The sequence below is a fragment of the Oncorhynchus kisutch genome, linkage group LG4, assembly GCF_002021735.2.
Source record: "Oncorhynchus kisutch isolate 150728-3 linkage group LG4, Okis_V2, whole genome shotgun sequence".
Taxonomy (NCBI): Eukaryota; Metazoa; Chordata; class Actinopteri; order Salmoniformes; family Salmonidae; genus Oncorhynchus; species Oncorhynchus kisutch.
The window spans coordinates 21,918,790-21,946,680 of NC_034177.2; the positions used below are offsets into that span (position 1 = coordinate 21,918,790).

The following is a 27,891-nucleotide window of genomic DNA, read 5'->3' on the forward strand; positions in this document are numbered from 1 at the left end:
CCCATTCCTCCAGACAGAGCTGGTGTAACTGAGTCAGGTTTGTAGTCCTCCTCGCTTTTTCAGTTCTGCCCACAATTTTTCAATGGGAGGGGGGTCAGAGCTTTGTGATGGCCACTCCAATACCTTGACTTGTTGTCCTTAAGCCATTTTGCCACAACTTTGGAAGTATGCTTGGGGTCATTTTCCATTTGGAAGACCCATTTGGTACCTAGTTTTAACTTCCTGACTGATGTCTTGAGATGTTGCTTCAATATATCCACATAATTTCCCTCCCTCATGATGCCATCTATTTTGTGAAGTGCACCATCCCCTCCTGCAGCAAAGCACCCCCACAACATGATGCTGCCACCCCCGTGCTTCACGGTTGGGATGGTGTTTTTTTGCTTGCAAGCCTCCCCCTTTCCCCCCCCAAACATAACGATGGTCATTATGGCAAAATGACTTGTATCATGCACAAAGTAGATGTCCTAATCGACTTGCCAAAACTATAGTTTGTTAACAAGAAATGTGTGGAGTGTTTAAAAAACGAGTTTAAATGACTCCAACCTAAGTGTATGTAAACTTCCGACTTCAACTGTAGGTCACCGAATTTTGGATTAAAAAAAGGCGAATTTCGCCGAAAGGTGACTAGTTTGCATACCTGTATGTAGCGAGTGTGGGGGTGGGGCTCAGTCTTTTTTTTTTATAGTAATGTATACTTATTGTTGTTGCTCAATCTGATGCATAAACCCCTGGTAATCATCTTGGTTTTCATTTTAAGATAATTTTTTTGCCTTCACGTTTATAACAATTTCAGACACTGGCAACTTTGTAGTGAAGTTAACAGCGGTCTATATCGGCAGTTTAGCGGAGATCTTCAGTGTATTAAGTGATTCGGTAGGGAAAAAACGCATCTAACAACGCACTTCACTGTTCTGTGAGTGGTCTGAGGCAGTAGTGCATTTTCGGCAGTAGTCCGTTTTCAAGTGCAACTTTAGTAGCAATGGCTTTTAATGATCCTCCTACGAAGTTGTTAACGATGAATTTAACCTTAAAATGCTTTTGGAAAACCAGGCCGTCACTGGGAAATAGTGCGACCTGCTGAAAACTTTGTCAGTGCAACATAATCACATGACAACTAAATGGTCAACATCCTCAGAAAAGTTGCAATATAACTCAATTGATAATTGTTATGTATAGGTCTTTCTATTGTTTTGACCTCTTCATTCAGTTAGATTAAGTGTTAACATTTTATTTTTTACTCAATTTGGTATAGGTACAGGGTACAGCAAACAACCACTCTTAATTGTGCCTTTAAAGTGAAGTTATCATCTCAGAATTTCTGGGATTGGACAGTGCTCCCAATCTGAGACGTGCAGCTCAGAGGAGTGGTGGGTATTTTTCTTCTGAACCTAGAATTTCACACATTCTTACCTAGCCCTTGACTAGTGTTTCATGTGGGCTTTATAAAATTGATATGTTTTAAGTACAGACCAACAACTAGCTTTACACATATAAGTTAACTGACAGACTCTCCTCCCCTCTCCCTGCAGCATTTAGACATGTTTGTTTTGTCACATACTGCTGATAAATGTAGTGAAATGTGTTTTACACGGTCAGCCATAGTAGTAGTGCACCCCTGAAGCGAATTGGGGTTAAGTTCAGACATTTTTCCACCTTGTCTACTCGGTTATTTGAACCAGCGACTTTTTGGTAACTGGCCCAATACTTGAACCACTAGGCTACCTGCTGCGTGATAGATCAGGGCTGCTGAGAACAGTTTAAGTGAATGTCATTAACTAAATCTTATATTAACATTCATATTCAACTCTGAACTATTTCACAAGGAGGTGTGAGATGTAGAAGTTGAGCAATACTCTTGGAGAATTTACCATTGAATAACCTTGAAAGCAAGTTGAGACAAGTCACAATTAGTAATTACAGTTAGACATCAGGAGTCTCCTGACAGGAGATTAATCAAACAGTGCCCTGAGTCAATGTCATGTTAGGAGTAATTCTCTTGAGATTAACACAATACAAGGTGAAATGTAATATCTGGGAAAATAGGGTAGAAAAGTGCTTATATAAATAGTTTACCCCTTTCCCATTGCTGGCACAGATACCTTTTTATTAAAAAAAGAATCAATGGTTGATGCATGATTGAAGCAATACCAAGAATATGCATTACATCCCCATCATTTTGCAGGTAGAAAGGTTGACTTGAGTGATACGGGAAAAGTTTTAAAATGGGACCCATTTACCACGAGCCTTCAGACAGTGTTAACACTCACTAGCTACATGCAACTGGAAACCATCTTCTACAGTTATTCATCTTGGGGTTTGTACAGTTTAATGTTTTCAAGGGGGAAGAGAACATGGGTGTATTCATTACGCAATCTGTTTAGTTAAGAACCAAAACAGATTTAAATGAGTTTATTGGACAAATTCAGGTAGGTCCCTCCCCGTTCCGTTAAGAAATGCTTAATTAAAAAAAAATGTTTTGCAACAGAAACTGCGGAATGCATACACCCCATGTGTATGGCTCTTAGTATCATCTACCTTAATAATAAATTAAGTTAAAAACTATACCAAAGGTTTTCAAATCTTGCTCATGTTGAAAGGATACAAGAAACATTTACAAAATAATACCTGTGGCAAAATAAACTTTGAATATTTAAAAATCATTCTGAATCCCTACCAACAAGCGTACTGACAAATAGACCAACATTGTTTTCCAATTAACATTTCATGGCAGCTATTGTATTTAGTAGGAAATTTAATTTTTTGATTTTGTGCAGGAGGAAACCCTATCAAAAACAGCTTTTGGTCACACTAAGTGTTCCAATTGGTACATTTCAGTTATTAATCTTCTGTTAATGTATACATTTTTTTATAAAATATTTTATTCATACAATCATTTTAACTATATCAACATTACTATTTAACTGAGTGGCAAGATGGACAGAACCTCATAACAATAGTATATAAACGAATGCAAAAAAAAAAAACTGTATCCATTACATTTCGCTCTTCATTCAGTTCCAACTTTCTGTACAACTGTCTGTAATAGCCTATTATGAATATTGCTGGTCCTGATCTGTTGAAGTTAGTGCAGCTCTGACTGGGCTTGCACTGCCCTCTACTGGTGATCCAGGCAGAGAGCTGTGAGTTGCAGGAACAGGCTGGCAGGAACCACATATCACACCGGGCCGTTCACAGCTGCCTCTGGTGAGGTCACACTCTGCTGTGTTCTGTAGGGGTGCAGAAAGAGAGGCTACAATGTAAAATTCTGGATGACTACACTAGTTATAAGACATGCCAGACTGTGGAAATCCGCAGCACAACCTTTGATTCTAGCTGCCACTTACTTGGCTTTGTCCATTGCTGTTCCTTCTTCTAGAGGACCATTAACAGCATCACTGGAGACTTTAGATTTTTCTGTATCTGAATGTTTTGCACTGCTGAAAGGGAGGAAATTAGAGGAACTCATGAGCTGCTGGTGGACAATTAGAACAGGTACAACATCATGTCTGAAAACAGCTCACTAGTGCTAGACCGTTCCAGTGAAGGTATGAGTTCACTGTATGGTCATCAAATCAAATTTATTTATATAGCCCTTCGTACATCAGCTGATATCTCAAAGTGCTGTACAGAAACCCAGCCTAAAACCCCAAACAGCAAGCAATGCAGGTGTAGAAGGAGCCAGACCTTGGTTTCAAACAGTTGCTGGCAGGCTGGACTGATGCAGACACACCCTTCTCTGGTGTTCTACTCTCCCCCACAGTGTACTTCGCAGATGTGTCCTCTGAGGTAGACTTCTCATCCTCACTGCAGAAGAAAGTAACACATTTACAGAGCTCTTGCCATTTCTAAATATACAGACCCCCCCCCCCCCCCCCCGTTAAGACAATGGCCAGAAAAGACGGACGCATGCAGAATGGGACAGAAAGACCACAAAGCGATGGGGTAAAGAAAAAAGTGTTGAAATGTGGTTGGCGGTTAAAAATGGATGCAAGGATCATAATGTACACTAGATGGAAAGCAGCAGCAAATTCTCTGACCATCCACTTACAGGAGTTTACCTCTTTATGGGTGAGCTTGCTTTGAGGAGCAGAGCATGGGGTGATTATGACCGTTTTAGAAACTCACTGAATGGATCAAACTCATGTCAGCCATCAGTCTTGCTTTTTGTCATTAAACCACCGCGATTACTATGCAAAACTAATACGCACCAGGACGTTATGTATTTGGGATCTACAGCCAATGTTACATAATCATTGAAGAGGAAGTTGTAAGGTAGGCTATTTAATTTAACCAGGCAAGTCCATTTAGAACCAATTCACAATAACCTGGCAAAGTTAAGTGTATTCACTAAAAACAACTACCTAGATAGCATTTTGAAGGTCTTTGATTTTTACATGCAATTTTTAAAAAATGAAGCTAATTTCAAGTAGAGCCGAGTTTTGCATGATAACAGGCCTACTGCTAGTCTAAGACTCATCTCTCCAGTTTATTCCAGCCACCTCAATGCCATGTGCTGCGAACTGAAGCCAATGAGATACCAGCACAGGGAGGGGTGGATACATAATGAAGACCGCTTTCGCCAATCCACACCACAAAGAAAATGGCCAATTCAGAAAGCCTGGGAATGGCTAATCCTGAGGGCCGATGGCCATTTCATGACATCATTGACGACGAGCAACGACCAAATCATTACATCGGAGATAGACATGCATATGGAGATGGTAAAATAATTAATAATTTAAAAATAAATACAACTAAAACTCAGTGGCTGACATGAAAACAAGACACAGCAGACTTTTCCCCCCCCGATTGGCTGTACATACCGATAAGATTTCAACACTCTGAAGCCACACGCACACCAGAGAGAAAGAGGAAGCTCATGTTGTAAGTGTTGCAGTTAAAGTGAAGGACAGTTTCTCAAACAACAAAAGGACAGCAATGTAGGTTGGGAAGATTTGGTGATACGTAAATGGTACATAGATATTTATACAAGTCAACTGGAGTGTCCCTGCCTTGCCTGGCTGGAAATCACCCAGTGTAGGGAGAAAACTTGGCAAGGCACAGAGGTCAATTCCACATGCACTGTGAGGTGAATGGCTGTGTTGTAAGGGAAGGATTGGTGACAGGGGGAAAGGGGTATGGTGTGTTATCAGAAGCCTTACCTCTTGAAAACAGCCGTTTCAGTTTTGGCATCTACAGTAAGGCTAACTGTCTCCTTCATGGATCCATTGGTGACCGTCTCAGTGGTGATAGTCTCCTCCGCGTCCGAGCCTCCGGCTTTCCTTCCAGGGGAGTTGGCTGGCTGGGCTGCCTCGTCCCTTGGCCACTGGTCAGAAACTGGGACATCACACAGGGATAGCATTATTACAGTGATCAATGAGTAAGAAGTCAAATGCTTATTCCTGTATGGCACTGTGGCAAAGCTCACCTTCAGGCTGCATTGGTGCGTTGACACCCAAGGGGTCTCCTGTCCCTATGCAGGTCTCCATCGCTACTGGGGAATTGTTCCTCAAGGGATCTTTGGGGCTGGAAGATCAAAAGCAAAAAAAGGTATTTAATTTGTCCTCCTAAAATAGCCAAATTCAAATATAAAATGCATGGAAAGGCAAGGGAATAAACTGAACACCAGTCACCACCATCCAAAAGTATGTGGACACCTTCTTGTCGAACACCTCTTTCCAAAAATTATGCTCATTAATATAGAGTTGGTCCCCCCTTTGCTGCTATAACAGACTCCACTCTTCTGGAAGGCTTTCCACTAGATGTTGGAACATTGTTGCAGGGACTTGCTTCCATTCAGCCACAAGAGCATTAGCAAGGCCAGGCACTGATTCCACGCTATTAGGCCTGGCTCGCAGTCGGCGTTCCAATACATCTCAAAGGTGTTTGATGGGGTTGAATTCAGGGCTCTGTGCAGGCCAGTCAAATTCTTCCACACCGATCACGACAAACCATTTCTGTATGGTCCTCGCTTTGTGCAGTGGGACATTGTCATGCTGAAGCAGGAAAAGGCCTTCCCTAAACTATTGCCACAAAGTTGGAAGCACAGAATCGTCTAGAATGTCATTGTATGCTGTAGCGTTAAGATTGGAACTCGTTAGTGAGTGTTGCAACCGGGGACGGGCTATTTTTAAGCGCTTCAGCACTCAGTGGTCTCGTTCTGTGAGCTTGTGTAGCCTACCACTTCGCAGCTGAGCCTTTGTTGCTCCTACACGTTTCCACTTCACAATAACAGCACTTACAGTGGACCGGGGTAGCTCAAGCAAGGCAGACATTTGATAAACTGACTCGTTGAAAAGGTGGCATCCTATGACAGTGTCATGTTGAAAGTCACTGAGCTCTTCAGTAAGGCCATTCTACTGCCAATGTTTGTATATGGAGATTGCATGACTGTGTGCTCGGTTTTCTACACCTGTCAGCAACGGGTGTGGCTGAAATAGCCAAATCCACTAATTTGAAGGGGTGTCCACATATTTCTATATAGCATGTACATGGGAGGATAACAATATGGAAATGTGTGTGGCAATTGTGCCACATTAAGTCTTGGGACTGAGGCTGGTGGAATGAACCCTTACTTGACTGGTGAGAAGTTGCTAGAGAAGTCTGCCCAGCCCGTGGCTGTGTCAGGGGAAGCATTGGGGGAGCTCCAGCCAGCAGATTCTGGTAGGACTGCAGGGGAGGAAGGGGATGCTGTGGCAGTAGTGGTGGCTGGGGCAGGTGCTCTGATCGACGTAGAACTCCCAGTGTCCATGGGTATGTCGTCAAAGTTAGCTGTCCACACAGGCCCTGAAACGACAGGGCAACCGTCACAAAAAAGCCAGCCAAGACAAATCATGCAGCATTTTCTGGAGGAGAGCACACCAAACAGACCTACCTAACCACCAACCCAACCGTGTCAGTCCGGGACAATCACTCACCCTCACCCGTGTCCACCTCCATTCTGTCATCAGAGCTGGCGTTGTTAGGCTCAAAGGGATCACGTTTCACATCCTCCTCCTCAGAGTCTGTGCTCTCCTCACTATCTGTACTGCCAGAGCTCCTAATGGTTCAAGTCACAAAATGGAAAGAAGTCTTTAAAATAATCAGCAGGTGCCTTGAATAGGCCTCAGAAGGTAAGCCGTTAGTCATTTCAGATATTTAATTTACTTATGACCAAAAGGCACTGCCGTACCGAGGACATCTCTGAGCTTCAGGTGCGAAAGTGATATCTTTCTCATCCCAGATGTCCTCCTCATCAGAGCCTGCATCTTCAAACTGCTGGATCTTCTCCTTACAGCAGGCCTCAAACAGAGCTATATTTGCCTGGAAGACAACACCAGTAACAGGGTAAAGCACAAGATGCACAAAAAGACATGCTGTGTTGCTTCCACTTCATTTACTGTACATGGAGAAAAAAACAAACATAAGTATGTGCACCTTTTTCATATTCATACATAACGGAATTTCAAACATCAGCATTGGCTAATACTATGTACAGCATTATAAAAATGGTGAACTTCAATATGTTGGGAGTTAGTGTAGCAGTTTTATTTTTACTACATCTAGCCTAGAGCACAGTTGGAAAAGATAATCATTTCTATATAATTGTATAATACATTAAAATACTTACACTTTCATTTGTATTCAAGGAAAAATTGATGTCTGATATTCTATCAAAGGGAATACTGAAATGTTAAAGAAAAGAGTTTAGTTTAGTTATATTAGTGAGACAATGACTTCACAAAATGGCTTCAGGACTCCTCCCGACAGAGGCCCAGTAACAGGTAGAAGGACAATGATGGCACACTAACTCACATTAAAAACAGCTTTTGCAGAAACCCCATCAGCCATTCTCCACAGGAACCCAAACACCAGCAGATTCCCACATAATAACAAGATCCAGACAGAAGTGGCATAGAGGAGGGCAGAAGTGTGCTACTTACTCCAAACTAAACTGAATTTTGCAATTACAAAGTTAGTCTAGACTCTGGTCCAAGCAAACCACCAGTCTATTGACAGTGACACGCATTTTGAACTTTACAGTCATGTATCAAATTTAATGGTTGGCCTGTATAATAACAGCTAGTTAAATGGAATCATAAAGAAATTTGAGAGTTCTAGTCTCCCCAAACCCTCATTAAAAAAACACAACCAATGTAATAGTAGGTTATGAACAAAACATCATGCAGGATCAGTACTCACTCCACGACATCATCCTGATCGGCAAACTCTTCGTCATTGAAGCCAAACTGCTCAATAAAATTGGACGTCATTTGTTGCATCTGATAATCAGAAAAGGCCTGGCAAACCCAGGACCAACGATAATGATATAGTCTTGGCACTTACAAAAGTCTTCAAGTTCTACAATTCAAAACAATTGGCTAGTACTGTAGCTATTGGTTAATAGTTAAGATTAAGAGCACATGCATACTTACATGTTTAATGTTAGTTTAAATCATATATCAGTACTACTACGAGACATAAGTCCAGTATAATAATGTTATCAACAATTACAAACACTATAAATATGCAGATTTAGCAGTGCGTCTACAGTCTTATCCAGTTACAGACTTACCTGTTGTAGAGAGGAATCCTGGTGGAATCCACTGTCCTTGAAGTCTACCTCATCATCACTGGATGAGTGAATATGGTGTGTGTTCACCTAGGGCACAATGCAAACAACCTTATTACTAAGAGGACAACCATTAGACCTTCTTCAAACAGCTTTGGCACCTCAATTTCCAGTGTAAATACTCTGTGTACTTTGCAAACATTTTGGCATCGAGTAACAGGTGTCTGGATCAGACTTACTAGGTCTACAGTGTTTCTCTTGTTTGTGTCAGCTAGCTGACCAGAAGTGAAGGCCTCCCATCTCTCTTTGTCATCCTCTGTGAGCTCTGAAACACAAATCAAAACGAATGTTAGTCACAGGCACCGAATACAACAGTAGACCTTAGAGTGAAATGCTTACTTATGAGCCCCTAACTAACAATGCAGTTAAAAAACAACATAAGAAATAAAAGTAACATGTAATTAAAGAGCAGCAGTAAAACAACAATAGCAAGACAAAACACAGGGGGGGTACCGGTAGAGAGTCAATGTGTGGGGGCACCGGTTAGTTAAGGTAATATGTACACGAAGGTAGAGTTATTAAAGTGACTATGCATAGATGATAACAGAGTAGCAGCCGTGTAAAAGAGGGGGAGAGGGGGTGCTCTCGATGGCGCAGCTGTGGATCCTTTTGAGGATCTGAGGACCCATGACAAATCTTTTCAGTTTCCTGAGGGGGAAAACGTTTTGTCATGCCCTCTTCACAGCTGTCTTGGTGTGCTTGGACAATGTTCGTTTGTTGGTGAAGTGGACACCAAGGAACTTGAAGCTCTCAACCTGCTTCCACTGCAGCAGAGTCGATGAGAATGGGGGCGTGCTTGGTCCTCTTTTTCCTGTAGTCCACAATAATCTCCTTTATCTTAATCACGTTGAGGGAGAGGTTGTTGTCCTGGCACCACATAGCCAGGTTAGGACCTCCTTCCTATAGGCTGTCTTGACATTTTTCAGGCCTACCACTGTTGTGTCATCTGCATACTTAATGATGGTGTTGGAGTTGTTTAGTCATGAGTGAACGGGAAGTACAGGAGGGAACTGAGCACGCACCCAAGGAGCCCGTGTTGAGGATGTGTTGTTACCTACCCTTACCAACTGGGGGTTGGCCCGTCAGGAAGCCCAGGACCTAGTTGCAGAGGGAGGGGTTTAGTCCCAGGGTCCTTAGCTTATTGATGAGCTTTGAGGGCACTGTGGTGTTGAACACTGAGCTGTAGTCAATAAATAGCATTCTCACATAGGTGTTCCTTTTGTCCAGGTGTGAAAGTGCAGTGTGGAGTGCAATAGCGATTCCACCTTAATAGAAACCCTAGACCCACTCCAATTTGCATACCACCTGTTAGGGTGGTATGCAAATTGGAGTGGGTCTAGGGTTTGAGATAATGGTGTTGACGTGAGCCATGACCAGCCTTTCAAAGCACTTCATGGCTACAGACGTGAGTGCTACGGGTGGGTAGGCATTTAGGCAGGTTACCGTCGTGTTCTTGGCACAGTCACTATGGTGGTCTGCTTAAAACATGTTGGTATTACAGACTCGGAGAGGGAGAGGTTGAAAATGACATTAAAGACACTTGCCAGTTGGTCAGCGCATGCTCGCAGAACACGTCCTGGTAATCCGTCTGGCCCTGTTGACCTGTTTAAAGGGTCATCACATCGGCTGCGGAGAGCGTGATCAGTCTTCCGGAACAACTGATGCTCTCATGCATGTTATAGTGTTACTTGCCTCGAAGCGAGCATAGAAGTAGTTTAGCTCGTCTGGAACGCTTGTGTAACTGGGCAGCTCTCAGCTGTGCTTTCCTTTGTAGTCTGTATTGGTTTGCAATACCTGCCACATCCGATGAGCGTCAGAGCCGGTGTAGTACAACTCGATCTTTGTCCTGTATTGACGCTTTGCCTGTTTGATGGTTCATCGGAGGGCATAGCAGGATTTCTTAGAAGCTTCTGGGGTAGAGTCCCGCTCCTTGAAAGCAGCAGCTCTAGCCTTTAACTCAGTGCGGATGTTGCCTGTAATCCACGGCTTCTGGTTGGGTATGTACGTACGGTCAATGTGGGGACAGCGTCAACGATGCACTTATTGATGAAGCAAGTGACTGATGGTGTACACCTCAATGCCAACGGAGGAATCCCAGAACATATTCCAGTCTGTGCTAGCAAAACAGTCCTGTAGCTTAGCATCCGCTTCATCTGACCACTTTTTTATTGATCTAGTCACTGGTACTTCCTGCTTTAATTTTTGCTTGTCAGCAGGAATCAGGAGGATATAATTATGGTCAGATTTGCCAAATGGAGGGAGAGCTTTGTACGCATCTCTGTGTGTAGAGTAAAGGTGGTCCAGAGTTATTTTTCCTCTGGTTGCACATTTAACACGCTGATAGAAATTTGGTAAAACGGATTTAAGTTTCCCAGCATTAAAGTCCCTGGCTTCTAGGAGCGCCGCCTCTGGGTGAGCGTTTTCTTGTTTGCTAATGGTGGAATACAGCTCATTCAATGCTGTCTTAGTGCCAGTCTCTGACTGTGGCAGTATGTAAAACAGCTACTAAAAATACAGATGAAAACTCTAGGTAGATAGTTTGGTCTAAAGCTCATCATGAGATACTCTACCTCAGGCATGCAATAGCTCGAGACTTCCTCAGATATCGTGCACCAGCTGTTATCTACGAAAATACATAGCCCGCCACTCCTTGTCTTACCAGACACCATGGTTCTATCCTGCCAGTGCAGCGTATAACCAGTCAGCTGTATGTTGATAGTGTCGTCGTTCAGCCACGTCTCCGTGAAGCATAACATATTACAGTTTTGAATGTCCCGTTGGTAGATTAATCTTTCGCGTAGGTAATTTATTTTATTGTCCAAAGATTGCACGTTTGCTAGCATAACCGAAGGCAGTGGGGGTTTATTCGATCGCCTACGAATTCTCAGAAGGCAGCCTGTGCTCCGGCCACTTTTCCTCCGCCTCCTCTTCGGGTATATTGTTCGCGTCGGGCTTGTCAGACTCGTTAAAGGGAAAAAAGGATTCTGTCAGTCCGTGGTGAGTAATCGCAGTCCTGATGTCCAGAAGTTATTTTCGGTCATAAGAGACGGTAGCGGAAACATTATGTACAAAATCTGTGAAAAAATAAGTTGCAAATAAACAAACAAATAAACGATCGATTGGGGGCACGTAAAAACGCCAACCTTCTCCAGGGCCATTTTATGAGTGACACATATAAATAACACAAGATTAGTCTATTCCACCTTAATAGAGTAATTCCTTTTAGGACCTCCAACTTAAATTTCTGATGGGACATGACACCTCAAAGCACACTCACCCGAGATGAGCTGCTGTATCTTCGCACCATTGGGGCCCTTGTCGCTGTTGTGCACTATTGAGTTGGCTATTCTGGTCAAGTGCCCCATGTAGCCCCGTCTACGTCCACCCTCACCCCTGAAACAGGAAAAAAAAACGCGCATTGAAGCCTATATGAACATTATGGTGACATTTCTTACACTACATTGAGCCTTGTTAAGGGTAAAAACCAAACTGCTCACAAGAGAATTAGAAAAATATGCAAAGTCCAGTGGTCTAGTAACAACAGCATTATGGTCTAAATTCATAGTGGAATGAGAAAAAAGACAACAGTACTTACTGCTCCTTCTCATTAGAGCTCCATGCATCAAGAATTCTCTGGATAAACTGGCACTTCTGAAACAGCTAAAACACAGAGCAAAAAGCAGTTAATTGACTTGTCTGACATGAATGCCATCGATGTAAAGGATGATAAAGACTCACGTGTTTGATGAGGTGGCTTTCTCTGACAGGCTCTTGGTCCTGATCTCTGTTGATTTCGGGGTTTTCACTTTGGGCTGGGGGCATTGCTAGGATCATCGCAGTGCAGATTTCAACTTGTATATGCAGGAAGTTATTCCATATATAGTTGAAGTACATGTCCTGAGAATAAATGGAGAGAGAAAGACAGCCATTAATTACACATCCCAAAACTAGTTGTTGAAATGCTCATCATTCCTGTTGACCATGGTTATGAGATGGGGGTAGTAATGGAACCAGTGTCAAAAGAAAGTGAAAACCCTGTGCACAGCATTAAGTCTAGATCATGGTGCTGGTTTTGGTAGGAAAAACTAGTACGCCAAAACAAGTAAAAAACACAAAAAGACAGGCAACTGACAAGTATGACTCCAAGAGTGTTGAGGTTGATCAGCTCCATGTTGATAATATGAGTGTTGGTCTGCAGGAGGCTGGCCACAAGACGGACCACACTCAACCGGGTGTTGCCCACTGGGGGGTCCAGCATGCCCCATGTGGTTTTCATGATATTCTTCTGCAAATGTGGGGATGAAAGGAACAATCAGGGTCTAGTTCAGTCTATATTCATTTAACTTGGTAATGCAAATAAAACCACCATTGGAGTGCACATGTAGAGTAAATTACAAGAAGAACCACCCACTGAAGATAAATATGACTCAAAGTTTAAAAGTTTGAGATAGCAGGATCACAAAAAAAAATCTAAGACAGAAATGTAGAATAAGTTTATTGAAAATATGGTGGTAGTTATATTTCACTCAAGTGGATAGGCAAGGAGGACAACCTACTCTAATGAGCTTACTAATCTAAGAAATGTGTGCACTTTTTACTGTGTGTGTGTGTGTGTGTGTGTGTGTGTGTGTGACACTATAGGTATGTAAAGTATTACCTTTGGGGGTTCCAGCAGCAGTTGATGGAAGTCTTTGAGCCTGGGCCTGACAGCCTCCAGAATGCTCTGATTGACTGAGAAGGATGGGTGGCTCATACCAGGGGGACAGATCTCCAAATGACCTTCGAACCTGTACATGTAAAAAAAAAAAAGTATTTTATTAGGATCCCCAAAGCCACAGCTACTCTTTCTGGGGTCCACATAAAACACATTAATAGACAAGTGCATCACAAGGACAGAACTATGTGCATTTAAAAAACAAAACAATTTCATACATTTATGCCATCATAATAATAATAATGTGATTCATAGACACTACTGAATGCAAGTGCAACACACAAAAACGGAAATGCAATAAGGAGGTGCGCTGTCAAACCGGCAGACACTTCTCGTTAGATTCCCGACATGAATAAAGCCACCTTGTTTCTATAGTAACTGGGTCTCCAGGGGTATTATAGACTTTACAGTTATCACCTGCAATGTGTTTGAGGTAACATGTAATCTCTTAAACTTGCAAGCCTTTTGTTACAGTTACCACCCGCTATGGGTATCATTAGGTAAAATGCAACATTCATGAACATGCAGAAATAACCAGGACTTGAACAAAAGAGCAGCATATCAGACAAGTCTAACAACTCAACACTAATAGTATCTTAAAACACTATACCACACAACCAAACCAACATTAAACCCAAAACAGGACATTGTGAACTTACGCTGGTCTTCGTGTCTCAAAGAGTGTCAGGAGAATCTGAATTACACTGACTATGGCAGAGTCGTTTTTCTCTTTGTCAAAGATGTTGGATAGCAACTGCTCCACAGTCTCTTGTCTGAGAAATGGGAGGGGGATAAAATATCATGCTTTTGCCAGGACAATAAAGTCATACTTTGGATATCATGATAGCAACAAGTTTTCGCTGAAAGAATCAAGCAGAGGTTGTTGATTTACTTTTCCAGTGTGGCCAGTAAGGGATCAGGCTCAGAGCAGCCCTGCACTTGGAACATCTGATCTCTGCTGAGGCGGATTATTTCACACAGAGACTGGGATGCGTTGGAGTGCCTCTGCGTGAGGAGAGAGAGAGACTTGTAAAAACACTGTCTGAAGAAACAGTACTCCACACAAATGGTTAATGAAATGCAACGTACATCCTCATCCTGAGAAGGTTGGACCATATCAACAAGCCTCTGGATCACCTTCTCCTCATTCAGCCACTGTGGATGAATAAGTTACAGGTTGATGATGATTGATCATTAAGAAAATGGACAGAAACTTCAAAACTAAAACTCCAACACTCACATTTAAGACATCTTGTCTGAGCTGCTGTGGTTCAATGCAGGTCAGCATTCTGAGCAGCAAGTCCATGATGGCGGAGGTCCCTATGTGTTTAATCATTAAGTCCACAAAGTCTTCCCTCTTCCGCAGAAACTCCACAATCTACAAGAGATGGTATGTTTAGAAGACACTCTTCTTCTCAAGCTTTAACAAGACACTGCAGCATGTCATAAACTCTTCAAAATCACACTGATTATGACTAGTGGTCTGTACTGATCTCACCTGTTCTGGTTTCCTGCCGATGAGGATGCTAAGGACCTTGCTGAAGAAGCTGGCCAGTAAAGGGTTGAGTGGAGAGTCCCTTTGCAAAAATCCATAAAGTTTCATCAGCAAACTTTCATCTTCTCCCAGTCTGTCATTGATCTGTCCAACGTCCGAGGTAAGGAGTTCACACGATATGTTGGGGTACCTGCAAATAGCGCAAATACATAATTTGGTGATTTGCCCGGTAAAGCTGGCCAACCACACAAAACACAAAGTTCCTGTATAATTGACAGCCTAGCAAGTCATGCTTGCCCCCTTGGGGTTGTAAGGGTATTCCCTTATGACGTAAAAACACATGAACGCAAGGGAAGCTGAAAGAAATTCAGAATCATTCTCAAAACCGTGTGTGTGAATCTCACTCACTTGTACTTGATCTTCTCCTCTACATCATCACTTGGCTCCTGTGTGATGTAGGTGACCAGGTCCACCATGCACTGAGGCCGCACCAGGAAGTCCACCAGCTTGTGGTTCTGGGCCTTGCACTCCTGCAGAACATCCTCCTCGTCCATCACCTCAGTCAGAGTCACATCCTCCTTCTCCAGGAGGGTGTCAATGTGAGACGTTGTGTGTAGATCAAACTTCCAAAACATGATGCTTCTGCAAGGAAGGAAAATGGTCATAAGGCAAATGGGAAAACACTCAGTGACTAAAAGTACACGGCACAGGTTGAGAGGAGGTAGTCAAATGGAAAGTAGGTGGTCAAACTGATAGCTTCACAAAAGTACCTGACTGGGGTAGAGTCCGTCCAGAGGTTAAAAATAAAATAATGCTTGTGCTCTTTGGGAGTTCTGGCCCATTACAGGCTTCACAGACAGCAGTGACGAGAGACCTTTGGACACAGGACACATGCAGCAGAACGACCACCTCGGCCTCAACAGATCAACGTACACCTGAAAGAAAGAACCGAATTTAGCCATCAGAGCATATTACTCCCTGCACTGGAAACAACTTTTGGTATTTACTATGTGAGATTTATTATGTTAAATATTAAGTGCTACTGAAACAAGTAGCAATTTAAAGATGTTCATTTGGGCTTACATTCATTTCTAAAATAAGTAATATGATAAACTGCTGAAAACAAATATTTAGCCTAGGTCATAAGACAAACAAAGCCCTAGGAAAAGACTGCACTTCCTTGTCATCATCCCAACAACTTTGCCCAAAACAGAAGGTGTATGCACTTTTTGTTTAAACTTAAAAGCATTAAGAGAAGCTCTACTCAGCAAATCTCTCCTCATGCAAACATACTGGCAACGTCATTGCTTGCACAGAACTTGGTCAAATCACTGTCACATTTTAAAGGAAAATACCACTCAAACACCTATTGGTACCACCACCCCTCCAATTAGTTCATAGTCCCAAAATGTTTTGCATGCGATTATCAGCAGTCAAATTATAGGATTTTTAAGAAGCAAAGTGTCACATCATCATCATGATGCATTTTGCATCATCAGTCCAATATCTTATCGTGACATGCAAAAACCTTTGACTGTTAAGAGCGGACTACTGAATACAACACCAAACGGTAGTTTGAGCGGAAACAATAAAGCAAACTCTCCTCCACTGTTTCGGTAAAGGACAGAGGGATGGGGCATGAAATATGTAACAGTCAAATTCAGAAAGCTTTGGATGCATGGACTGACCGTGATGATACCAAAATCATAGTTTTAACCATGTTGAGGCTATATAGTGTTTGTTTACAAACATGAGTTAAAAAAAGCTTATATATTCATAGACTAAGCGGGGGCTGGGGGAGAATTGAAATTGGCCCCTGTCCAGGCACATGCATGCTTTGATGAAAGTGTGCAACTCAAATCATTGCAATATGAAATACAAAACAATGTGATTTTCAAAACACCAGTACACAGAGGTCAAAATGAATGACATGGATAACATTGGTTGTCTGGCATTAATTCTGTCTACCATAGGCAATCAAATAATGAGTGTAAAACAATTATTTTATCATCAACCAGGAACACAACCGAAGACTGAACAAAGTCCCGTGCCACAAACAGCAATAGGCACTGTCAGCCATTAGTTTCCATCTATTCTAAATAGTGATGCAAGATTACATTTTTGGCCGATACCAATATCCAATATTTTCCATGCAAAAAAACCCTGATACCGATATTTAACATTTTTGCAGTCTTTTAAGCATGAGTTAAATAATGAACACACACGGACACAGCAGTCTAAGGCTCTACATCTTAGTGCAAGAGGCGTCACTACAGTCCCTGATTCGAATCCAGGCTATATCACATCCGACCGGGATCGGGAGTTCCATAGGGTGGCGAACAATTGGCTCAGCGTCGTCCGGGTTTGGCCTTCATTGTAAATAAGAGTTTGTTCTTAACTGACTTGACTAGTTAAATAAAAGGTTACACACACACCAAAAAGTTGCCATTTTGTTGGCATTTACATATGTCCCCATAACCAGTAAAACAATCAAAACCGATTTCTTTCACTTACTTGCTGTGCTGTTTCATTGTTCAGTCTTTTAATTTTGAACCGGGATTTCTAATGGATGCCGTTTGAGTCTTTGAATGTCAAAAAATATGTAAAATAACACTATTTGAAATGTCAAATAAGCTTGTTGACCAATCAGGACCTGAATATGACTGCACATTATAATTTAACGTGTTCATAAATGTATGCAGTTATTACACATCGATTAGACTATCACTCGTATTTCATATGTCATCGATACGTACACTATGATGCTGGTAAAGTTGTCTCGCGCACCTACAGTGCTGGTCATTAAAAAATGCTAGCTAGCTCACGGATGCAAACAGTGTTCTTCCCCAAAAACATACAGTTGAAGTCAGAAGTTTACATACACTTACATTGGAGTCATTAAAACTGGGTTTTTAACCACGCCACAAATTTCTTGTTAACAAACTATGGTTTTGGCAAGTCGGGTAGGACACCAACTTTGTGCACGACAAGTCATTTTTCCAACAATTGTTTACAGAGAGATTATTTCACTATCACAATTCCAGTGGGTCAGAAGTTTATATACACTAAGTTGACTGTGCCTTTAACCTCTTGAAGCTAGGGGGCACTATTTTTACAATTGGAAAGATTAGGATTAAAAACACTAAAGTTTCCAAAACTGTCAAAATATTGTCTGTGACTATAACAGAACTGATATTGCAGGCGAAACCCTGAAGAAAATCAAACCAGGAAGTAGCTTCTATTTTGAAAACTCCATGTTCCATAGCCTGCCTTTGCTCCATTTAAAAAGGGACATCAACCAGATTCCTTTTCCTATCGCTTCCTCAAGGTGTCAGTCTAGACAGTTTCGGGCTTTTATTTTGAAAAATTAGCGAGAAAGATAACATTGCGTCATTGTATGGCCGGGTGCCAGCAGCGTTTTGCTTGGCGCAACAGAGTTTGGGCAGCCATTGCCTTTCCCGATCCTACTGCAAAAGACAGTTGTAGTTGATATATTATCGATTATATATTTTAAAAACAAACCTGAGGATTGATTATAAAAAACGATTGACATGTTCCTGTGGACATTACGGATACTATTTGGAATTTGTCTGCGTTGTCGTGACCACTCTTTCCTGTGAATTTCTGAACATAACGTGCCAAACAAGTTATTTTGGATATAAAAATAATCTTTATGGAACAAAAGGAACATTTATTGTGTAACTGGGAGTCTCGTGAGTGAAAACATCCGAAGAGCAAAGGTAAACGATTAATTTGATTGCTTTTCTGATTTGTAACCAAGCTACTTGATGCTAGGTGTTCATAATGCTTTGTCCAGCGATCGATAAACTTAAACACTTGGATTGCTTTCGCTGTAAACGCATATTTTTAAAATCTGACACGACAGGTGGATTAACAAAAGGCTAAGCTGTGTTTTGCTATATTGCACTTGTGATTTAATGAATATAAATATTTTTAGTAATATTATTTGAATGTAACGGTATGCAAATTCAGCGCTTGTTGATGAAAATTATCCCGCTAAAGGGATGGGTAGCTTCAAGACGTTAAACAGCTTGGAAAATTCCAGAAAATTGTGTCATGGCTTTAGAAGCTTCTGATAGGCTAATTGACATAATTTGAGTCAATTGGAGGTGTACCTGTGAATGTATTTCAAGGCCTAGCTTCAAACTCAGCGCCTCTTTTCCTTACATCATGGGAAAATCAAAAGAAATCAGCTAAGACCTCAGAAGAAAATTGTACACCTCAACAAGGATGGTTCATCCTTGGGAGTAATTTCCAAATGCCTGAAGGTACCACGTTCATCTGTACAAACAATAATACGCAAGTATAAACACCATGGGACCACGCAGCCGGCATACCGCTCAGGAAGGACAAGCGTTCTGTCTCCTAGAAATTAATGTACATTGGTGCGAAAAGTGCAAATCAATCCCAGAACAGCAGCAAAGGATGTTGTGAAGACGATGGAGGAAACAGGTACAAAAGTATCCACAGTAAAACGAGTCCTATAAATAGACAGAACCTGAAATACCATTCAGAAAAGAAGAAACCACTGTTCCAGAACCGCCATAAAAAAGCCAGACTACGGTTTGCAAATGCACATGGGGATAAAGATTATACTTTTTGTCTTCTGGTCTGATGAAACAAAAATAGAACTGTTGGGTCATAATGACCATAGTTATGTTTGGAGGGAAAAGGGAGAGGCTTGCAAGCCAAAGAACACCACCCCAACCGTGAAGCACAGGGGTGGCAGCATCATGTTTTGGGGGTCCTTTGCTGCAGGAGGGACTGGTGCACTTCACAAAATAGACGGCATCATGAGGGAGGAAAATGATGTAGATATATTGAAGAAACATCAAGACATCAGTCAAGAAGTTAAAGCTTGTTCGCAAATGGGTCTTCCAACCGGACAATGAACCCAAGCATACTTCCATAGTTCTGTCAAAATGGCTTAAGGACAACACAGTCAAGGTATTGGAGTAGCCATCACAAAGCCCTGACCTAAATCCCATAGAAAATTTGTGGGCAGAACTGAAAAAGCGTGTGAGAGTAAGGAGGCCTACAAACCTGACTCCGTTACACCAGCTCTGTCAGGAGTAATGGGCCAAAATTCACCCAATTTATTGTGGGAAGCTTGTGGAATGCTACCCGAAACATTTGACCCAAATTAAACAATCGAAAGGCAACGCTACCAAATACTAATTGAATGTTTGTAAACTTCTTACCCACTGGGAATGTGATGAAAGAAATAAAAGCTGAAATAAATCACTCTACTAATATTCTGACATTTCACATTCTTAAAATAAAGTGGTGATCCTATCTGACCTAAGACAGGGAATTTTTACTGGGATTAAATGTCAGGAATTGTGAAAACTGAGTATAAATGTATTTAAATGATAAGGTGCATGTAAACTTTGACTTCAACCGTAGCAAAACGTCAATCTGTTTCAGTATATAGCTAGGTCTCATCATCGAAAATAATAATAATAATTTTTTAAATTTTTAAGACAGTTCTTATATGATTAATGGTGGTTGGACCCATCTATGTGAAGCTAGCCACAATAAGGATTAGCCACAATAGTGGACTACGCCGTTAGCCCTCAAAATAAGCTAAAGCTTATTTAACCCGTCAAATTGCGCAATTTGACGGGTATCTTTTTTGACACGCTTTCGTGACTGGTCGAGCACCGGTACGCACATACTATGGAATGCCATTTTGGGTCTTTGCGTGTCAAAAAAGATACCCGTCAAATTGCGCAATTTGACGGGTTTCTTTTTTTGACACGCAAAGACCCAAAATGGCATTCCATAGTATGTCGTGAAGCTAATAGCAGTGACGCTATTACTGTGCAACTCCGGTAGGGCAATATCTGAAAAATAGCGCACTTGGTAGTGCGTACCGGTGCTCGACCAGTCACGAAAGCAAACATCCCCCATGACAGAGAACGGTTAATCGTCAAAGGCAATGAATTCCATGCTCTTGATGGATTTCGCCTTTGAGTTGTCTCGCTGAATATGTCGTACTCTTTCAAATGACTGCTCTACTTGTTGACTGCTCGATCCACATAGCCCACAATGTCTGCTATGTTAGGAATGCTGGGTTGCACGTGTAGCGCAAACTTTTACGTGATGTCATTACGTCATATACAGTGGGGAGAACACGTATTTGATAACCTGCAAAATCGGCAGTGTTTCCTACTTACAAAGCATGTAGAGGTCTGTAATGTTTATCATAGGTACACTTCAACTGTGAGAGACGGAATCTAAAACAAAAATCCAGAAAATCACATTGTATGATTTTTAAGTAAATAATTTGCATTTTATTGCATGACATAAGATTTGATACAGAAACCTTTGTTTGCAATTACAGAGATCATACGTTTCCTGTACACTCCTCCATATCCTTCAGGTTTCGGGGCTGTCGCTGGGCAATACGGATTTTCAGCTCACTCCAAAGATTTTCTATTGGGTTCAGGTCTGGAGACTGGCTAGGCCACTCCAGGACCTTGAGATGCTTCTTACGGAGCCACTCCTTAGTTGCCCTGGATGTGTGTTTCGGGTCGTTGTCATGCTGGAAGACCCAGCCACGACCCATCTTCAATGCTCTTACTGAGGGAAGCAGGTTGTTGGCCAAGATCTTGCGATACATGGCACCATCCATCCTCCCCTCAATACGGTGCAGTCATCCTGTCCCCTTTGTAAAAAATCATCCCCAAAGAATGTTGTTTCCACCACCATGCTTCACAGTTGGGATGGTGTTCTTGGGGTTGTACTAATCCTTCTTCCTCCAAACACAGCGAGTGGAGTTTAGACCAAAAAGCTCTATTTTTGTCTCAGACCACATGACCTTCTCCCATTCCTCCTCTGGATCATCCAGATGGTCATTGGCAAACTTCAGATGGGCCTGGACATGCGTTGGCTTGAGCAGGGGGACCTTGCGTGCGCTGCAGGATTTTAATCCATGACGGCGTAATGTGTTAGTAATGGTTTTCTTTGAGACTGTGGTCCCAGCTCTCTTCAGGTCATTTACCAGGTCCTGCCGTGTAGTTCTGGGCTGATCCCTCACCTTCCTCATGATCATTGATTCCCCACAAGGTGAGATCTTGCATGGAGCCCCAGACCGAGGGTGATTGACCGTCATCTTGAACTTCTTCAATTTTCTAATAATTGCGCCAACAGTTGTTGCCTTTTCATCAAGCTGCTTGCCTATTGTCCTGTAGCCCATCCCAGCCTTGTGCAGGTCTACACAGCTCTCTGGTCTTGGCCATTGTGGTGAGATTGGAGTCTGATTGAGAGTGTGGACAGGTGTCTTTTGTAAAGGTAACAAGTTCAAACAGGTGCAGTTAATACAGGGAATGAGTGGAGAACAGGAGGGATTCTTTAAAGGAAAACGAACAGGTCTGCGAGGTCTGTGAGAGCCGGAATTCTTACTGGTTGGTAGGTGATCAAATACTTATGTCATGCAATAAAATGCAAATTAATTACTTAATCATACAATGCTATTTTCTGGATTTTTGTTTTAGATTCCGTCTCTCACAGTTGAAATGTACCCATGATAAAAAGTTAGACCTCTACATGCTTTGTAAGTAGTAAAACCTGCAAAATCGGCAGTGTATCAAATACTTGTTCTCCCCACTATAGGTATGCACGTCAGCTTTGACATCGGTGTTAAACTAGACACCGGCCCAATACCAATGTTGGCATTTTTAGCTAATGTCGGCCGATTCCAAAAAATTGTTCACCGATATTTTGTGCATCCTTAATTCTAACCATGGCCAGAGGGGTATATTACAAAGGATAAATGAGTTAGCTGGCTAAGTTTCCTTAATATTCTGAAATAACTTTCTACATTTTAGAAAGATAAACTTAAAATAGGCATGGTGCATAGCAAGAAGCTGACTAAACAGCATGATCATTACGCATGTGCACATTGTGCTGGGGACAATAAAAGGACACTAAAATGTGCAGTTTTGTCACAACACAATGCCACAGATGTCTCAGGTTTTGAGGGAGCGTGGAATTGGCACGCTGACTGCAGGAACTGTTGCCAGAGAACTTAATGTAACTTTCTCTACCATAAGCCTCCTCCAACGTCATTTTGGAGAATTCGGCAATACATCCAACCGGCCTTCCAACTGCAGACCCATGTATGGCGTTGTGTGGGCGAGCGGAGTGCCCCATGGTGGCGGTGGTGTTATGGTACTGGCAGGCATAAGCTATGGACAACGAACACAACTGCATTTTATCGATGGCAATTTCAATACACAACAATAAAGTGACGAGATCCTGAGGCCCATTTTTTTTCAGGAAGTGACGACCATATGCAGATCTGTATTCCTGATCATGGGAAATCCATTGTTTAGGGCCAAATGAATTTATTTAAATTTATTGATTTCCTCATATGAACTGTAACTCTGTAAAATTATTGCATGTTGAGTTTATCTTTCCACTGTTAGCGCCAGATATATATTCTGGACATTTTCTAAAATTACAATGTAAACCTTTTTTAAATTCCAGTCTAGCACCTTAAAGTTCAACTTATACTGAACAAAAATAGTGTTGCACAGTATTACTTACCTGCCAGTGTTGTGGTTGGCTGTGATATTCATTGTACTATCTAGTTGATAGACCAAAAGTAAAAGGCTGAACTCACACTTGAGCCTTTTACTTTCGGTTTTGGTCCACCAGCTTCAAAGAGCTGTAAAACCAGCTATTTTTGGTAAGTGAAAATATATTTCACAGCGATTTAGATGGTACAATGATTCCCTACACTAGTCAGTGCTTCTTTTCTCAAACTGAAATTGAGCGAACAGCATAGAATTTTAGCAACCAGGAAATGACAGCGATTCCCACTAGATAAAACAGCTAGTCAAACCAGCTTTAGTATTTTGACAGATGCCATGCCGGCAGGAGAAATAAATAGGTGAAATATCACAACACTGGCAGGTAAGTAATACTGTTAAACACTATAATTCTACTATTATCGCCAGATATATTGTTACAATGCAACCCCCCACCAAAAAAATCCTGTGTAGCACTATTGATGAACCAGATTATTTATCAAAGTTAGCTGGCTAACTTATTGATCCTGCTTTGTAGTAGCCCTCTGGTATGGCAAAAGTGTTTGCTCTCCTTGGAAAACAGCAGCTACTGAGAAGGCTTATGAGAGCACTTAATTCCAATTTGCATAATTTAAAGCTACAATGTGTAACTTTGTGGGGGACCACACCAAATTCACATAGAAAGGTGAGTTCTAACAGATCTACCACCTCTTAGACTTGCTTTCAACGGGAATGAAAGATATGTGTACTATTTCTATGCTGAAGTTTCATTTTTGCATCTTTTACTTTTGGGTTTTGTACACCAACTTCAAACAGCTGAATATGAAAACTATATTTCACAGGGGTTTAGATGGTACAATGATTCTCTACAAACTTAAACTAGGCAAACTATTAGAATTTTAGCAACCAGGAAATGACAGAGTGATTTCTGCATGGTGCATATTTAAGGGATAACCCCATCAGTCCCAGTTGAAAAAGACAGGACACTCAAAGAATACTGGATAGCCAATCCCCAGTGGGTGAAAACAAAAACATGCAATATGTCAAATAAAATCATAACTGTACAAAACAATGTATACTCAGTCAAACATCCATGTATACCTATTCCAGTGACAAGTGTAAAACTTAACCTTAGGGGTTACCAAAGGAAACATATTTAGTTTCATTGGCTACAGATTGGTGTACAAAGATGGTTGGTGTCCATTACTGGGCGTTACAGGAATGCCCCATACAAACATCCATCATAGATTTTTCAACTAACCTGTCCTTGGAAATACTTTTTTTTCAATGAATCGAGAACTAAGGAAGTATCTTTGAAATGTCTGTCTACAATTGCAGGTGAAAAATGACCTTTCCAAGAATTTCGGTTCTATAGAGCAGATAGAGCAGCTTGCTATGGAGCACGCAAGCTATAGCTCAGTAAGTTGTTTACATGGATGATGGACAGACAAGTAAGTGTAGGGTGCGAGATGAAACTGAAATTTTGCAAGTGGAGAGAGAGTGAGAGGATGAATGAGGCTGGGCTTGAAGCACTGGGCATCTTGTGATGACACACTTAATAAAGCCCACAGAATTATACCAACAGAGGAGCGGCTTCTATGGAGGAACTTTGAATGTCTTTGAACTTCAGTTGTCTTAATTTTGTACCAGAGCTAGCTATCTAACAAGCTTGTGTGTGCAGAGCGGCACCAGAGATAAAACCACATCTTACCTTTTTGTGGTTAACGAGGCCAATGTGAAATGTGATAACTATAGTATCCCTAGCTAGCATTCAAAAAGTTAATACATTGTCTAATTAAAAACCTCTTCCCATTATCTGAATAACATCAGTTAACATCAGCTACCTCAGAGGAAGGGGCAGGTAGCCTACAAGCTGCAAACACAGCTAAAGACTTTCAATTGGCAGCCAGACACTGGAAGAAGTTAATGATTGACAGGGGGGAGTGCTTTGCGTAAGCATTTTGTTTAATTTGTTTGTGTTCCCATGGTTTAATATATTTTTTAAAACTTTTATTTAACTAGGCAAGTCAGTTAAAAACAAATTCTTATTTTCAATGACGGCCTAGGAACAGTGGGTTAACTTAACTGCCTGTTCAGGGGCAGAACGGGTCAGGGTCAGCTCGGGGGTTTGAACTTGCAACCTTCCGGTTACTAGTCCAACTCTCTAACCACTAGGCTACCCTGCCGCCCCAAATAGCAGTTCTGTTCCAGAACAATATAGGTCACTTTCGTTCCCAGTTCTGTTCTGTCCCCCAGTTCTGTTCTGTCCCCCCCCCACAGAATCTAGAAGGAATAAACTATTGTATGGGGCTTTCCTGTAACGCCCAATATGGACACATTATCAGGTGTACAACCTGTAGCTACTGTTCCATGTAAACTAAACTAGAACGTGTCATCTAACCTAGGTAATGTGTTTTGCTATAGGCTTACTTTTGTTTGCCAAGTGTAATACATTGCCCAGAGCAAAGGGCTACATATACGTTACATTGCTGTTTTCCCTAACAAGTGGGGCTAATTGCTGTTCAGTGTCTGCTATCAAGCTAGGTAACTTAACTAATATAGAGATATATCAGGACAAGCTGGAATTAGCTAGCTGGTTATGTAACGTTAACTATTGGGATCAGAAACTGAACTAGCTAAATGCAATACTTCGCGTGACTTGGAGAATCTTAAAACTATTCAAAGACGACTTAGCTAGCTACATACAAAACATCAATAGACCGCTAATTGATAGCTAGCTAGCCAAGTTGGCTAACTGGATTTTGAGAACAAAACAACAAGTTAGCAAAATACAAAGTGTTTTCCCGGTATCTCCAAACTACTAACTAGTTATCTAGCTAACTACTTCAAAGCATATTTACCCGAAAAGCAAACGCTAACTAGCCAACAAACATTAATGTTACCCACCTAGCCGGATATTGGTTAGCTAGCTAGGTAACATAGGTGTCAACAAGGTTGTTCTTTTGGAAGACTTGACTATGGTATCTACTTTAGTTAGCTAAAACATACCAACATCTGTAAAGAGGAAAGAGGTATAAACACTGTTGGATAACATGCAAACTAGCTAGCTAACTCTGGTTAGCTAACGTTAGCATTTTCGGAAGTACCCTAACCAGAGCACAGGCCAAACCAAACGGTGTCGAACACTAAAATACGGCTAACGTTTGCTAACAATATTGTGTATTTCAATCGACCCCAGTCGACTTTCAGTCCTACATAACACTAACTTACCTTAACTATTGACTACAAGATACAACAAGTGAAATACATCGGTGTAGCAACGTTACCGGGAGCTAAAGGGAAAATGCTAAAGTTAGTGTTGCTCCGGTTAGCGAGTTAGCTGGTCCAGTGCTGTTCGTGTCTCCTCAGAACTGAATGGAATAGCAAGCAAGTACGTACCGATAAACAGCGGTATATGGCGAGTCCCCGGCATGTAGCTTATTGATCCATTAGCCTAAAGTGTTAAAAGCGAGGAACATTCGAATCCTAAGAAAAAAAAATAATGTTTACAAGTGATTCTGACAGGCGCGAAAAGGTAGACCATCAGAGGGCACTTTTCAAGATGGCGGTTCCATCAACTTCAACGACCCCTTCCCCCACCGCAACTGAAGTATCTACCTGTCAATCAAACATACTGGTGGCGCTCTATTGGCTATGAATTACGCCAATTAGACCTACTTCAAGCGAGTTCAGTCTTGTGATTTGGTACTGTACACTGCATACTGTCCACTCCTTTGCGGTAAAAAACATTGTTGCGTCGAGAAACTCCCATTTTCCGCAGATAGAGGAGGGTGGAACGCGTGAAAAAACAAGGAAGGGATTCGATTATGTGGGAGGAGTTAACACTGAGTGAAAAGTGATTTCTTACGTTTTGGAGCTGGACTGCAGGGATGTAAACTAGTCACCTTTCGGCGAAATGTGCCGTTTTTAATAAAATAAAAAAATCGATGACCTATGTGATTCGTGTACATCCGATGAGAAAAGTTTTGGGGGAAGAGGCTTTGAATCACTACTGGCTGTAAACGAACGAGTGATACGCGTTTGGAGCAATACTGGCTGTTCCCAAGGCTCAGCCAATCGTTCACATAGTTACAGTATCAGCGTGCACTCTGGAAAGACAGCGGAAAGCCGTCAGTTTGCCAGCTACAGGCCCCTGAACGATAACGAAGAGGTTGGTGAGAAGGTGATGAAGTGTAAAAACAACTGGCAAATAGAACGTTTTAGGTGAGGGAGAACGTGTGGTGGAACAAGTATTGTTAGCATTGTTAAGTATCTTGCTAGCTGGATCGAATTATCCGTTAGCTAGCCAGAGAAATGTTGAGCAACATTAGCCAACTTAACTGATCAAATATTTGAGTTTATTGTGAAAATTAGCTGGCTAATAAAGTCAGACAGCACAACATCAGATGAGTTAACGTTAGTAACCTAACCAATTCGCTATAGTATTAACGTTAACTGGTATACGACTCCTTACCGTTCTTCAAGTTATAATGCCTTAGTTGCTTATTGG

At 41.6% G+C, this 27,891-nt stretch overlaps 1 protein-coding gene across 18 annotated transcripts; it reads right to left on the minus strand.

Moving 5' to 3' along the window:
- Positions 1–2,079: 2,079 nt before the first annotated feature.
- On the minus strand, positions 2,080–27,891 carry LOC109889238 (serine/threonine-protein phosphatase 6 regulatory subunit 3). 18 transcript variants are annotated; one of them, XM_031822653.1, is made up of 26 exons: positions 26,781–26,972; positions 15,594–15,758; positions 15,232–15,465; positions 14,827–15,013; positions 14,569–14,706; positions 14,418–14,483; positions 14,221–14,333; positions 13,988–14,101; positions 13,272–13,401; positions 12,747–12,899; positions 12,353–12,511; positions 12,210–12,274; positions 11,892–12,007; positions 8,794–8,879; positions 8,558–8,644; positions 8,185–8,231; positions 7,613–7,667; positions 7,175–7,305; positions 6,921–7,042; positions 6,579–6,774; positions 5,432–5,529; positions 5,166–5,340; positions 4,827–4,844; positions 3,688–3,807; positions 3,348–3,440; positions 2,080–3,230 (listed from the first exon to the last, which is right to left on the minus strand). In XM_031822653.1, the coding sequence occupies exons 3-26, from the start codon at positions 15,456–15,458 to the stop codon at positions 3,179–3,181; spliced, it is 2,748 nt and encodes a 915-aa protein (XP_031678513.1). In that variant the 5' UTR covers positions 15,459–15,465; positions 15,594–15,758; positions 26,781–26,972; the 3' UTR covers positions 2,080–3,178. The 18 variants fall into 18 exon arrangements, with proteins under 18 accessions (XP_031678513.1, XP_031678511.1, XP_031678507.1 ...); XM_031822651.1 differs by having other exon boundaries at positions 6,579–6,789; XM_031822647.1 differs by having other exon boundaries at positions 6,579–6,789; positions 8,185–8,264.

What these genes read in the sequence shown, in the direction of transcription:
- LOC109889238 (XM_031822643.1), bottom strand. Translation starts at nt 15,458, where the DNA reads ATGTTTTGGAAGTTTGATCTACACACAACGTCTCACATTGACACCCTC. An exon ending in TCGGCAGGAAACCAGAACAG is followed by an intron (nt 14,707 to 14,826) that starts GTGAGATCAGTA and finishes CATCTCTTGTAG; the next exon opens with ATTGTGGAGTTTCTGCGGAA. An exon ending in GGAGGTGGACACGGGTGAGG is followed by an intron (nt 6,790 to 6,920) that starts GTGAGTGATTGT and finishes CTGTCGTTTCAG; the next exon opens with GGCCTGTGTGGACAGCTAAC.